This window comes from Sturnus vulgaris, chromosome 1, assembly GCF_052056855.1.
Source record: "Sturnus vulgaris isolate bStuVul1 chromosome 1, bStuVul1.hap1, whole genome shotgun sequence".
Lineage (NCBI taxonomy): Eukaryota > Metazoa > Chordata > Aves > Passeriformes > Sturnidae > Sturnus > Sturnus vulgaris.
The window spans coordinates 105,689,074-105,703,649 of record NC_142243.1 but is presented as its reverse complement, the minus strand read 5'-3'; the positions used below and the strand labels follow the sequence as shown (position 1 = coordinate 105,703,649).

Below are 14,576 nucleotides of genomic sequence, written 5' to 3'. Positions count from 1 at the left end.
TTGATCTGAATAGTCTGCTGGAAGCAGTAAGTTGACATATGTCAAATTAATATTGATTAATAGCATCATATTTAAAAGCCCCATTCACTGGAAACACAAACAGTGGTTTCACAGTCACTGCGAGATAAACCATGTATGACACCTGTCAAGGGCATACAGACAAACACTATATTTCAAAGTATGTAAAGCCTACTGTTTCAGAAATGAAGTCAATTATCGAGAGCGTCTCTGAATTTCTGCTGTCAATAATTTCATTAAAACTATATACTCAAAGCTGTTTCGTTTGGAGGGGGGTGAAAGTGCAGTGCTTCAGAATACTAAGTCCATTCAAATACTAAGTCCGTTTTAAGTAGGAGAGTGCCTCCCAGCTATCTCAAAAGCAGCAGATAGAATCTGCTGTGTCCTGGCATTTATAATCCATCAATCTAAAGTGTTCATAATTTCATTAAATAACGTCAAGGCTTTTTCTCTTTTTACTGAAGAACATCTGTAGTTCAGAGACATTTGTTTAAGCTCTCAATTTCTGAATGGACAAGTTACTATGTCAGCTCATTTAAAATAGCTCACCCTTACCTGAGAGTAAAAAAGCTTTAGCTTTTTCCATTAGAGTTGAGAAATTTTTTGATGAAGCAATGAATAGAAGTTTAATATGTAAATTTAAAACTGTTTGCTTCATTACACAGCTAGTCTTAATTCCCTGTACAAACTGTTTGTTCTCAGTTTTTGGAAGTAGTAGGCCACTTATAGTCTGAGGAAAGATGTAGGTAACATGACCCTTTTACAAGGTCTGTAAGTGAACCAGAGTGTGTGGTAAGCTTCACCACAACTTACCAGGCTGGCAGCCTTCCCAAGTCTACAAATCTTTCTCAGTAGCTGTTGCAGCTTCTGTAACATCTTTATCACTGGAGGCATAGATTTCCTTTTGTTTTTTTTTTTTTAAAGCTGCTGCTAGTCAAGTACATACTGTTTCCAAGCTACAGCTTAATGCTTTGGCATCACACTTCACTGCTTAATGTGGGATAACTGGGAGGTAGAGAAGCATAGCATATATTTTTCCCTGGCCCATCTCCTACTTGAGCAGTAGAATTCAATTCCCAATCATAAATGGCAATGTGTGTAGACACCATAAAAAGGGCAGAGTTTTTGACTTGATATTAAACACTGCCTTATAATTCCTTCCTGTCTCTCTTACAGAGTATAATTAGGATCTGCAGTTAATGAAAATAAATTTAGGTATTGGTGAGCAAAATCTCAGATAACAGGTTCAGAAAATAGATGGATGTGTGCTTCCTATGCTCAATGACTTTTAATTAATTGTTGAAAAGAAAAATTGATAAAAATGCAAATATGTAGTTGAAGGATTACAGTTACTGATTTTTGTCTCATTTAGATTCGTGGTTTGCTTCCTTACACATACATGTTCTGATGCTAATGATGTTTTAAACAGTTAATTGTTTTGTATCTACTTTAATGGTCCTGGTAATTTTCTACAGATGTAACGAGAACAGGTAGAACTTTTTATTTCAATCTCCTAGAAGCAAAAAGGAAGAAGATAAATTTTGAAAAACCAAAGTGAATTACTAGGAAATTGGTGGTTATATTCATTAGAATTAAAGTGTAAGAAAAAGCATGAGTTTTTTTCTAAATAAGAAGATGCTCTAAGCAATTCAGTTTTGTGTGCAAACCCTCCGATGCGACTAAGTACTTTATTTAATTACTGTCACTTGTGTAGATGTACAATTTTGATAAAAATTTTCATGTTTTCTTTCAGAAAAAAATAAATGGTTAAAAAAATTGGTAATAGTTCAGATTTAACTTGTTGGCAGAATTTGCCTGTGTACACAGCTTAATTTTATTTTGTCACTGTTGAAAATCACAGTCATAATAATTCTTGTTACAAATACCATAAAAAGGAGTATTGCTAAACCAAGGATCATTTCATTCTCAGAAATGAGTGTTTGTTTATTATAGACATTATCCAGCAAAGTGAAAATAAAGGCTCGGCTTAGTCTCTGAAATTGTGAAATATAATAACGTATTGTTACACCTATAATGCAGGATTTAATAAGCAATTGTAAAATTACCTTTTTGTCGAGTTTGTTTTGCAATTTTTTCCTTCAATTTTCTAATGATTCCCTGTTAACCAAATTTTTGCCTCATCAATTTACATAGCAAGAAAGTAGATACTCTTCTTTTTTTATTATTCCTGTGTTACAGATGTGCTTTGTGTAGGTCTGTGTGAAGACCATATATTTAGCTCTGACACTCTGAGACTCAGAATGGTTGGTGTAACATAGTGTTCTCTTTATTGGAATTTTAATGATGCACTATAGTTTATCTGATGAACTTCAAACATGCTGTAGGTGGGAACTAGGAGATGGTGTGCTAAAAGCTTGTTTCCACTGCCTTGTTTATATATTGTAATTTACAGCCCGGATCACCTAAGGCTGTGAGAGTATTCACGTATGAATTACGGCTTCCCTCTCACCAGTACAAATACAAAACATAAGGTAGGAGACGTCAGGTCAATTCAAAATAGAAGGAAATAAATCTGAATCTTCTAACAGAGTACATTTCAATTGTACTTGGCTCTGTTGCCTTTCAGATTGTTCCATGTTCTGCAGAGTTCATTCATATTTATCTGTATTGTCTCCTGAGAGGAGGTACCAGGAGGATTCACTGCCAGCCTCCAATGGCTGTCTAGCAGATATGTTTCTAGTAAAGGGATTCTGTCTGGTCTCCCTGGCATTGCTGTAGAAACTCAAGTGGTAAAATCTAATTTTAGGAGTATTACCAGAAACTTGTTTTCAAAATGCATGAAGTAGAGCATTAGAGCAGGCCAGTTGTTTGGATGACATAGAAGAGTGGAGGTTTGTAGCAAGCACAAATGGGGATTGAATGTTTATAGAGTGAAGAGCAGAACTCTTGTTGTAGTTGTTTTGAAGCATGCAAGGTCTGCAGGAAGGTTGCTGATGGATTTTGATGTGTTGGAGATGGGGAGGGCATGTCTTGAACATGAGCTCTTGCCAATCAAACCTGCACTAATGGCTGGCTCCAGGTGAGGTGGAGCAGAGGCACAAGGCCAAGTTATGTCTGGCTTTTCTGTGTCATTTCTTAGACTGGGAACAGAGAATTCTCTGAAGCAGGGAGGGCTCCTTTGTTTCTCTCTCTTATGAATGCAGTGTGGGCCCTTAAGAAAATAGCTTGATATTTTGATTATGCAAAAAACAGAGGGCCCCCTTTTTTTTTTGTGGTGTTCAGTCTCATGTTCTTGCAAGTCCAACCTATGTATTTGTATTTTCCCTACACAATTTTTTTGTGTTCTCTTTAGTAACAGTTTCTTTGACTAGAAGGTCTGAGAGTCTCCTCTGACTGTTCCTCCCTTAAAACCTTTAACTTGGACTTTCTGGTCTCAAAGAAACCAGTTTCCTCTGTCTGAATCCAGTGCTGGTTCACAAGCTGGAATTTCCAGCAGGTGGTGTGCAACTGCCCGAATCCTGTATTCAGACTCTTAAGGATCTGAGACTCACTCTTCCCAAGTTTCCAAGAAGAGAGGAAAAAACAGATCATTCCATAAATTGCTGTAACCAAACCTAGTATTTAGCTGTACATTTTGGCAGGTGGTGCTGGGCTGGGCGAGAGTGAAGAGTTTATGGATGTATCCAGTGGCAATAGGAATCTCTGGGGTCATGGAGATTTGTCAATGTCTCCATGTTCACAAGTCTGAACATGATCTGTGTTCAGGGCTGAACATAATCTGCTGAAACAGAGTTCTGCATGTTTAAATAAAAGTCCACACAGCTCTGCTTTCTAGGTGATCAGCTCCTTGTCAGGTTACTTCTGTGGTGTTGATATTTCTTTCTCTTGCCCAATTAAACCATCAGTAAATCTAAGGGAGTAACATTTTACAATATTTGTCACAGGACAAGGGTGAACGGCTTCAAACTGAGAGAAGGCAGGTTTAGATTAGGTATTAGGAAAAAATTCTTAACTGTGAGAGAGGTGAGACACTGGAGTAGGTTGCCAAGAGAAACTGTGGATGCCCCATCCCTGGAAGTGATCAGTGCCAGATTGGATGGGGCCTTGAGTAAGTTGGTCTAGTGGGTGGCATTTCTGCACATGGCAGTGGGCTCAATGACCCCTAAGGTCCCTTCCTACCCAGACCATTCTGTGATGCTGTGAAATTGTTCAAGTGATACGGATGCTTGCCAGCTCTGAAATTTTTATTTCTGGAAAATTTAGATGCAGAAACCCAAAGCTTATTTATAGACAGATTCTCAGTCTTGCTTCTTATCTGTGTGCCTTTCTGTAAGCAAAAGAACAGAGATTTTGGGAGATGTTTTGGGTTTATTAAAATTGAAGCTTGATATTACTTATGAGCATCTTGTCTTATTTTATTGAAAGTCTGTGACAGCACTATTGCACTCTACCATGAATGCAAAGTTTTCAGGAAAAACTAGACTGTATGGGGTATATTTGTTTTCAATACTGATGTTTTACACAAAATGGCATATGTCATAAACATTACTGGTTTGAGAGCCAAACTCTTTTCACTAAGAAAAATTAAGTGTATCCTATTCTGTAGTTTGAAATGTGAAGGAGTTGAATGTTGCTTTATACCATATAATAATTTAAGGAATGAACTGCAACCAGTTACTCATTTTATCTTCTATAATTCCAGATACACTGCAATTCCAGTTGGGGAAAAATTGTCCTGAAATAATTTTCCAATATAATAATAATTCAAGCGTTTCTGGTAGATAAATCACTACTGGAATGTATAGGTGCAAGATTGATACTAGTAATCTAGTTTAATCAACAGTGTGTCTGTATTTCCATGATGGATTTATTACTTCTTGACAGTTGAAGGATCTGTTTTATTGAAGAGAATTATCTTTCTGTTCATGTTAGGAATGAAGTAGGGTACAGTAACTAGCATAGTTACTATAGTTACATGTAGCAGGTATGTATTTGAGCTGTGGTTTTTGAGTATCAGAGATAGTAGGTAGTGTTTCATGTAGTTTGAATGGGTCTTTCCAAAGCAGTGTCAGTTGTTAAAGCCCATGCCGAACTGTCAGATAGAACTGGCATAAAGAAAAGTAAACTTTGGGTGGAGCCTTAAAACTCCCAAGATTTTTATCAGTTACTTCTCAAAAAGCATCTGATTTCTACAGTTGCCAGGAGGGCTCCAGGTGCCTTGGCAGTGTTTTTCATACAGCTCAGACCAGACAGTAATTCTGGTTGTTTACTATAATTGACTGAAGATGCAGAATGTTTATAGTATAGCAAATCACTAACAGCATTGATATGTCACTCGAGTCTATTTGATTTTTTGAAATTTTCTTTTTAAGGAGTAAGTTTTTTAAAAAAGCTAATTTGAATAACTGACAGGAAGAAACACTTTTTCAAGCTACTGACTGGGTCTCTAGTCTGCTTTTTGTGCTTGCCTGTGTTCTGCATGATTGCAAGATTAGGAGTATGATTGGTTATCTTTTGTGCACTATAAAATGCTGTTGCTGCTGTATTAATATATCAAGTGGTTTGGGGGGGTATTTTAGCAATACTTCTCTTTTTTCTTGCTTTGCTCTTGCATTTTGCTAGGCATTTTTATCTTCTCACAATGAACAGCTGTGCTTTAAAGAGTCTAAAACTGAAAGCAAGATGTATTCTTACTATATTCTAGAGTATAGCATTTTAAAAAGAAAGCTATGGAATGCTGATAATGAGTGGTTAAAAGCACTAAACAGCTTGAAACACCAATTTCACTTGGGTTTATTAATTTTATGGTATGGAATCCTTAAAACCTTTTGCACATTGAATTCACATAATTAATGGAAAGTAAAAAGCTCATATTTTTCTTTAAAAATGCCTTGCTTATTGTTTCTTGGGTTTGTTGTTTTTTTTAGTAGATCACATAAGCAATGCTAAACATGTTAAATATATATTCACTATACTATTTTTAAACCATTTTTCACAGATTACACCACCTCCATCGCTGTCAGACCCACTTAAGGAACTATTTAAACAACAGGAGGTTGTGAGGATGAAACTACGTTTACAGCACAGTATTGAAAGGGTAAGACTAATTTAATTTTATGTCCTGGATTTAAGCTTTAGGAATTTTTGCCCTTTCAATGAACAGACTACATTTTTCTCAATTTAACAATGTTTAGAAGTAATCTTCTTTCTATCCAAATTTATTAATTGGAGCAACTTCTAAGCAGGGGGTGGAAAAATGGTTTGAACAGCTGTTAGCAGTACCTTCAAGTTGGTAAGACAGTAGCTTTTTCCTGCTAATTGCTCTGAATTGTGCCCCAGATTTATCCTAAAGGTACTGTAGTTTTGAAAGCTAATGATGGTTGTAGACTTCAGAACCAAATTGACAGAGTTAAAAGAATTGAAGACGTAATCAATTCTGTATTGAGAGGAGACACCTGTGGCTTTGAGACTAAAATATGTTTGGCAATATTCTGCTCAGAAACTCCCTAAAATTATATTAGAACTACATCTGTAGGCATCACTGATTTTGAGCACAGAAATAGAGAAAATATTCCTGGTTTAGGAGTGTTCTATATTTTTAGGTTGCCCTTTTTCCTTGGTAACATAGCTTTAGATGCCAGTATCGTGTGCCAGATAGCTTGTGGGCACAGCAGAACCCCTTTCTGACATAGATGTATAAGGATTTCCACATAGTTACACAAGGAGCTGCCACATCAAACCCAGTGTGATGCTTTTTCAATTGACAATTTCAATGTGACTTAACAAGCCCAGCTGAGAGAGGGGTTTTACTTGAATTTAGTATTTCAGTGAAAAGTATAAAATAAAAAGCACCAAGACTGTAAATATGGTTCAAGTTTTGACTGAAAATAAATCAGTTGCAGCTAAAAATACAGTGGCCAGCGGGGCAAGGGAGCTGATTCTGTGCCTCTGCTCTGCTCTGGTGAGACCCCCTGCCCCCCAGAGTGCTGTATGCAGCCCTGGGGTCCCTGATAGAAGGAGGGCATGTACCTGTTGGTGTGAGTCCAGAGGAGGGCCATGAAACCAATGAGAGGGCTGGAGCACCTCTCCTATGGAGAACAGACTGAGAGAGTTAGGGCTGTTCAGCCTGGAAAAGAGAAGGATCCAGGGAGACTTCATTGGGCCATTTCAATATTTAAAGGGGCTCATATAAAAGAGGGAAAGTGACTTTTAACACGGGCAAATAGTGATAAGATAAGGGGAGGTAATTGTAAACCAAAAGAGGAGAGATTTAGATTAGAATATTAAGAAGAAATTCTTCATTGTGAGGGTGGTGAGGCACTGGAACAGGTTGCCCAGAGAAGCTGTGGATGCCCCGTTCCTGGCAGTGTTCAAGGCCAGGCTGTGTGGAGCCCTGAGAAAACTGGTCTAGTGGAAGGTTCTTGCCTATGGCTGAGGGATTGTAACTAGATAATCTTTAAGGTCCCTTCCAACCCAGACTCTATGGTTCTAATCAAAGGAAAGGTGCTCCTTTTCCTGTTTTCTGAAAAATGGGAAATACATTATAATATTATAATCCACCTTATTTTATTTTGATAAGAATTAGATCCGTTTCATTGTAGAGCAGTAAACACACACAAACATTCTTCTATGTCTTAAAAAATTGTGCATGTTCATAGTTATCTTGTTCATATGGGCTGTTCTTCAAATGAAATCCACTTTATACAACTGTAAGTCAAGCTTTGTCAAGTGAGTTGTATTTTTCTTGTCTCAGTTGAGGAAAGAATATTTATGCAGCTGTGAATTTGGGGAGTTACAGCTTGATGTTTAAAAACAATTATCCTGCAAATTACATTTCTGCTTCAGTTTGCTTGGCCACTGCCTGGAGTAAAAAACATCATACACTTAACATTCACAAATCTGTATCCCCATCCCTATGCTCCTTCTACCTTTCATCTTTCACCACCCTGAGTAACTAGAACTTGCCTCAATAAGTGGAAACATTCAACCATCAGTTGAGGCTGGGGCTAAGGAGATGTTTTCAGTTCTGACATCCACACACTCTTTGCATCATTAAATTGAAATTTTGGATTTGATTAGAACACCTACCCCTCCTACCTTTAGCTGCCCATTTCTCACACTGTTCAAAAGTGTAAGCCCTAAAAAGAAATTCTAAATTAGTGGACTAATTTTTATGAATCCTTAACTTACTAAATGTATATTTATATGTTGATATCTTAATTAGGAAAAGCTTATTGTCTCTAATGAGCAAGAGGTTCTACGTGTTCACTACCGAGCAGCCAGGACCTTGGCTAATCAAACTCTGCCCTTCAGTGCCTGCACTGTGCTGCTGGATGCTGAGGTGTACAATGTGCCTCTGGATGCTCAGGTAAAGATTTGTCCTTCACAACTTCAGACAAAAAGGTCTGGCTAGCCTGGCTTAAGCATTCAGAGAGAATTCTGTTCCCATAGCAAAATTGTCATTGATTTGCCTGCCCACTACAGGTTGTTACTTATATTGGGCCTCAGTTGAGTGTACAGTAATAGGAGGATATGGCTGTATGTACGTGTTTTTTCTGTTTTGTACCATGTCCAGTTTTCTTTTACCTCCAGGAATTATGGGATGGGTAGAATAAGAAAATTTTGTTACAAAAAATAGGTTTCAGTCATAAACAGCGTAGCCGTGATGTTTAGGGTATTAACCCTTTAGATGCGGCAGTAATAAGACACACAGCTACATGGTCGTCTTTCATGACAGGAAAGAGAGACCAGTTTTATTCAGAAACACACTTGTTTAAATAGAACAACTTGCAATCCAAGGGCAGAATAAAGATGATTGGTACAGAGAGAAGACACCTCTTTCCCAGGGCCTGGTCTCGCACCATAACAGATGTTCTATCTTTGTTGTTAATTCCTCTCCATTTTGGCCAAGTTATCATCCTGGGAGAAATTCTCCCTGGCCTTCAGCTGAGCCAGCTTATCAGCCTGAGAGCAGAGCTGAGAAGCTCCGGCCTGGAAGATTTTCCAGGCTATAATTTTCCTAGCTCTCTTAAGTGAGTGTCCACAAAACAGAACATGTTTTTCAAACTTACAAATAGAGTTTAAACAAAAGCAAAGACACTATCAGCGTAGAAGATCACATCTATCAGTAATGCAGATAATTGGAATGCAGTGGTGTGTGAAGTGATGAAATTGGTTTATGAAATTTGGAAATGTTTTGTGGACGTATCCACATTATACTTTCCTCCTCTGTACAAGGCAGTCACAAGAACTGTACCATAAAAACAGATGACCAGCAGTGAAATGGTGAATGCTACCAGATGAAATAACCTTTCTCAAAATTACTTCATGATCCATGTGACTTACTTATGCTATGTTATTTACATGTTCACTGTGGGCATTTAGTCCTGATGAAAACATAAAATAAGCAATGTGCTTCACAATCTGTGTTTGTTGTATGTGCTGCCACTCTAAGTTGGCTGCAGCTGTATCTCTAAGAGAAAAAAAATCAATCCCCAAATGGGATTGGTATTCTGTGAACAGTTTTTCCAACTAACAAACACAGAACCAGCATTTGACACCTGTCACAGTGACTTTATTATTGCACATAATGCAAGGAGGAAATATTGATGTTTTGGGTGGAATAGAAGTGTTGATGCCTTGGATGTTGGGCATTTTAAAATGAAATATATCCATTTCCAGGGCAAAAATTTTTCTCTTCCAAAATTCTGGATATCCTTTGCTTTATTTCTGCTCCAGTTCATAGGCCTGGAGCTTTTTAGAGATGAGGAATACATGAGTTGTGCATTTTTGTAGTTAACATGTTACAGTTCTTTTTAAGCTGATTCTGTATTTGAATTTTGTGAAACAAAAGGAATCTTCGTTGGGGGAGAAGTTGAGGTGTTGTGTGTGCCCCCCAAGTATTGCCCTTTTTTTTGGCCATCTATATCATAACAAGAGCAGTAATAAAATGCCTCTCCTTCCCCCTCACTACTTCAACAGCTTTGTGTTTCAGTCTGTGGTAATGTTTCTTAGGAAATTACTTCGCCTATAATGTTCAGCAAATTATAAATATTTTATGTAATGGAAATCAATGTTTTATACTACCAACTTGATGGTTTGATATAAATTTGTTTAATGAGAAGAATGTAGACACATAAGAAAATATTGTCTTGTAATGCATTCTGCCATTTTCCTGTTAGCCTATTAGCAAATACTAATTTTCTTCTCTAGAAAGGTCAGTCTTTGCACATTTTGGTTGGGCTTCTTTTTGTTCCTTCTGCTGCAGTGTACAAATTCCTGCAGTGTCTTCTTCTCTCTCTGAAAGAGGAACAGCAGCTTGTTGTATTTAGTGGTTATTATTTAAATGTCAGATTGGAGATTGGCATAGTCTGGCTTTAGGACTATTTATAGAGTATATCTAGTTTCTCACAGTGGGCAGATGTGACATTCCAAATCCTTAGGAAATAGTCGAAATTTAAAAAAAAAACAAAAAAACCAACTATTTCATTAAGCAAGACGTAAGACAGGTCTGCTCAATTTTTTTAATCTCCTTTTGGTTATTGTGATGGCAAAAATATTTTTTAATTGCATTCAATACTTGTGTAGTCACTTAAATCAGGCTGCTTAAGTTTTCCTTTATTAAAGTTTTTGCTTTTCCCTCAGGGATATTGATTTGATTTGTTACTGAATTTTAAAGAGAAAAAAAAGAGACAGTAATTTTTAGTGGAAGGATCTGCCTTTTATTAGTTAAGACTTCAGGGTATAAATCTTTAAGCTTCCCACTCTAAATTTTAAAACCAGAGCACAGTAAATAGCTTGAGGGAATGTGAAAATACCCATTTTTAGTGAGCAGCTGGCTCACAGTGGAAGCGTTGGTCAACATTTATATGCCTTTATACTTTGAATCTGTTTTTCCATGGGAGGTAGTGTTTGTGGGATTATTTTTTATCTCCCTCAGAGTAGGTTTTATGTTTTAAAGTATGTTTAAAAATTGAATCATCGAGTTTGAGTAATTTTTTTTTTCAGACTGATGACAGCAAAACATCGGTGAGGGATCGATTTAATGCAAGACAGTTCATGTCATGGCTGCAGGACGTCGATGATAAGTTTGACAAATTAAAGGTACACTCCTGGGTCTTTCCACTTTAAAAAAAAGCAAACCAAAATTAATGTCATTATGAAGATGAGATTAATAAATAGTACATTTATGTGCAGTATCATGGGCTTTTGTGGAGGCAACACAAAGGAAGGTCTATCAGCATATAAAAAACCTAACTTTCGTTGCTGTGTAGTGTAATGGAATATTTAGTAAATTTCTAAATATATACTGAGAGAATTATTTACTAGCACCAGAGGGGCTCTTAGATATATTTCCTGTGTTCAAACTTGTTGCAATAGTATTTTTTCAAATACTTCAATAACTTCTTTCTTTATTTTAAACCAGACGTGCCTTTTGATGAGGCAGCAGCACGAAGCAGCAGCACTGAATGCAGTGCAGAGACTGGAGTGGCAGCTAAAACTGCAAGAGCTTGATCCTGCTACCTACAAATCTATCAGCATTTATGAAATTCAGGAGTTCTATGTTCCTCTTGTTGATGTTAATGATGACTTTGAATTGACACCCATATGACAACCAGCACCGTCTGGCTCTCCCCCTCCCTGTGGACAGCTAGAGCCTGAGGTGCAGTGATGCACAAAGGTATTTTTCTTTTGAGACAGAGCACTTAATTCTGGGGAATACTACCTTTCTCAATAATTCAAGTGTTCCTACGGAGAAGTGTGGCACTTGTTCAAAAACAGAAGATGGATGCTAATTTTAAATTTTAAATTCCCAGTAACTGCTGTTATCTGTATTTTAAAATTGCCTGTAGCTTTGGAGCTTATTGCTGAAAAGTATGACAAAACTTGATGAGTTTACAGCGCTGGAAGCTGTTAATATCTAAAACATCCACCAAAAAGCAAACGATACTTAAAATCTGCTATAAAGCTTTGTATTATGAAACTTCAGTAACAGTTGAACTCCCACAGAAAAATGATGAGAAAGCCTGTGGAAGACTTGGAGGAAAATAATCAATCTTATTATGTTTTGTAAATTACTGTACAGATTTCTTTTTGGAAAAAGATGTAATATTGTCTTCATTTTTAAATAATTTATTTTATACATATTGTGCAAATGTAAATAGTCTTGTAATTAATGTTCAAACCTGTATAAAATAGATATTTTAACTGTAAAACTGTTTTTGTCTAATGTTTTATTGGACCAAAGTTGTCGTTTTTATTAAGTGTAGTGTGTTCCTGGTTGGCAGTTCCTCGTTGTATGGCATGCGTTTGATTTAGCTGCTTGTTTCATCACCATAACTGTAAAAGGATTGAACTGTATTGCATGCTCCACAGGACTCTGAACTCCTTCCCTTCAATAACTGATACCTAAACTGTTGTAATATTTACAAAATCATACTTCATATTAGTCTGCTGTTGTAATGCCATACCTATTACTTCCTATACTGAAAATATTTTTGTGTAAAACAAAAAACCCCTTTTGCTCTTATATGGTGGTCTCATAATAGAGCCTATTTTTTCCAACAAAATGCCTTTGAATTAAAATTCTTAAATTGTATATTGTCTATTTTAATATTAATCTATGGAAGGGATATGTAAATAGTTGTAAATATAATACTTAATAAATTTTATTGGTCATGTTACTAGTTGGAATTTCTTAATATTTGAACACTTGATACATCAAAGCTTAGCATTCTTGGAATATATAAGGAGACTCAATGGAAAAGTGAAAAAAAACCTATCTGTGTTGTGAAATTTAATGCTTTTTTATTCTTAGTACTGTTAATGAGCAGACAGTTAATTATTTATTAGTAGGAGGTTACAGATATTCATGAAAAAGATTTGTTACCCTCCAGGCCATAAATTATTCAAGAGTGCTTGGGATCTGATGTCTGTGAAATTATTTCTGAAGGAAACGAGGTTTGGGCAGGACAGCTAGTTACTCAGAATAAGAGATTTAAAATCCTTACTTTGAACTTATTTTTAATGACTAGGTGAGCTACCACAGAGACTTTATTCCTTGTGCTTCTTGTGCTTGTGTGAATGTCCAGGGGGCATTTCCTGGGGCAGAGGGCAAACGGGGAGTGAACAAGAGGCTCTCTGGACAGCAGGCTCCTTCCATCTGCACACCACTGCTAGTGCCAGTTTAGAACAAATAGTAACTCAAGCACAGTAAAGCCAATTAATATGTAGTTCCTACCCTGTAACTTTTTTTTTTCACTTTTAATTTGTTAGGTACCTGTGGAAGGAGAAGTTGTTCCTTCTTTTATTACAGGAATATCTTCCTGACCTCATTCAGAATGGAAACTATTGAGGAAAAAGCAGATTTCTTCTCAAAGTTAAATACTCTTCTGAACATAGCTGTAAAATCTTAAAATGCTGCAGAAATCTGTATTATCTGCTTGAAAAGACGAGGAAAAATGGATAAAGCTGCAAGGTGTTAACTAGTAAGTGGGTACAAGTTACTTCTATCAGATACTAGAGCAGTAAAAAGTAACAGACATGAGTGGAAGTTGCAGAAATATGAGATTGGAGTAATTAAGAGGCTAGCAAAAAGAACAGAAAATAAAGTGGGTTGCAGGCTCTGTTAGAAAAGAAGTGTGTGACAAAAATACTTGGTATGCAGGAGACAAGAAAAAATATTTTGGCAGTATCTTGTAAAGAGATCTGAAGACAGATGTTTCTTAGCATTAGCCTGTGTCTTTATAAGGAGAAACGATTTCCCGGTATCAGTCTGTGCAATAGAGTTTTTACAATCGCAACTTCTTAGTAAGTTTAATTGCTCCAAATGTTTCAGTCCCATAGCTAATAATCTCTTGGCTTCTCTGATTTGAATCCAGGGTTAGTTCCGGTCTTTTTTTTTTTTTTTTCCTGAGTTTACTCTGTGGGATGGTACATCAGGTGTTGTTTAAGGACACCGGGCTCAGATTTCCCTCAGAAGAGTGGCAGGAGCTGGGAAGAAGGGATGAGACGAAATACGGTACTAACTCTTTGGCGTGATGGCCCTATTTCCTCGCAGGGTCCAGCTGCCTCCTGGGAAGCCCGAGAGGAGCTACTCTTAAGTTTCTGGGTACCCAGTCAGGATCCTCTTCTTCTTCTTCTAGGGCCCAAATTTGTTACCTTGGTCCCTCGGAACTTGGCACGTGGGAGGATAAAGCCACCGCCCAGCAGTGTTTTAGAGGTCCTGGGAGAGGCTGTCCGGAAACCCAGGGTCCCTTCGCAAAGCAGGCGACCCCTGCCCTTCCCCGGGCACCTGCACCTTCCCAGCCTTCGGGGAAGTTCATCGCCTTCCCCGCTGGCGCTTCCAGCAGCGCTGCCCCCTGGTTCCTTTTCTCCCGGCTCCCTCCGGCACGGCAGCGCTGCCCCGGCCGCCCTGTGCTCCCCGCAGCCCCGCTCCTCCCGCCCTGGCTTCCCCGGGCTGCCTTTCCTGCCCGCAGAACCCCCGAGTTTCCCCCTGCTCGCACTCGGGTTGCGGGGGGATATTCCTTCGTTCTCCCCTGAGGAAACCCCTCCAGAAGCAGTGGCTTGGCTGTGTCCCCTGTCCCGTCCCGCTAGGC

The 14,576-nt window shown here is 37.8% G+C and overlaps 1 protein-coding gene across 2 annotated transcripts in view; it reads left to right on the top strand.

Moving 5' to 3' along the window:
* ANKRD12 (ankyrin repeat domain 12) overlaps nucleotides 1-12,510 on the top strand; it is a 58,383-nt gene extending 45,873 nt beyond the window's left edge. For both annotated transcript variants that reach the window (XM_014871217.2, XM_088173227.1), the window contains 4 exons: nucleotides 5,978-6,076; nucleotides 8,204-8,347; nucleotides 10,987-11,082; nucleotides 11,405-12,510. In XM_014871217.2, coding sequence (XP_014726703.2) covers nucleotides 5,978-6,076; nucleotides 8,204-8,347; nucleotides 10,987-11,082; nucleotides 11,405-11,590 — 525 coding nt within the window. In that variant the 3' untranslated portion in view covers nucleotides 11,591-12,510. The remainder of the gene's footprint in view (nucleotides 1-5,977; nucleotides 6,077-8,203; nucleotides 8,348-10,986; nucleotides 11,083-11,404) is intronic.
* The last annotated feature ends 2,066 nt before the right edge of the window (nucleotides 12,511-14,576 follow it).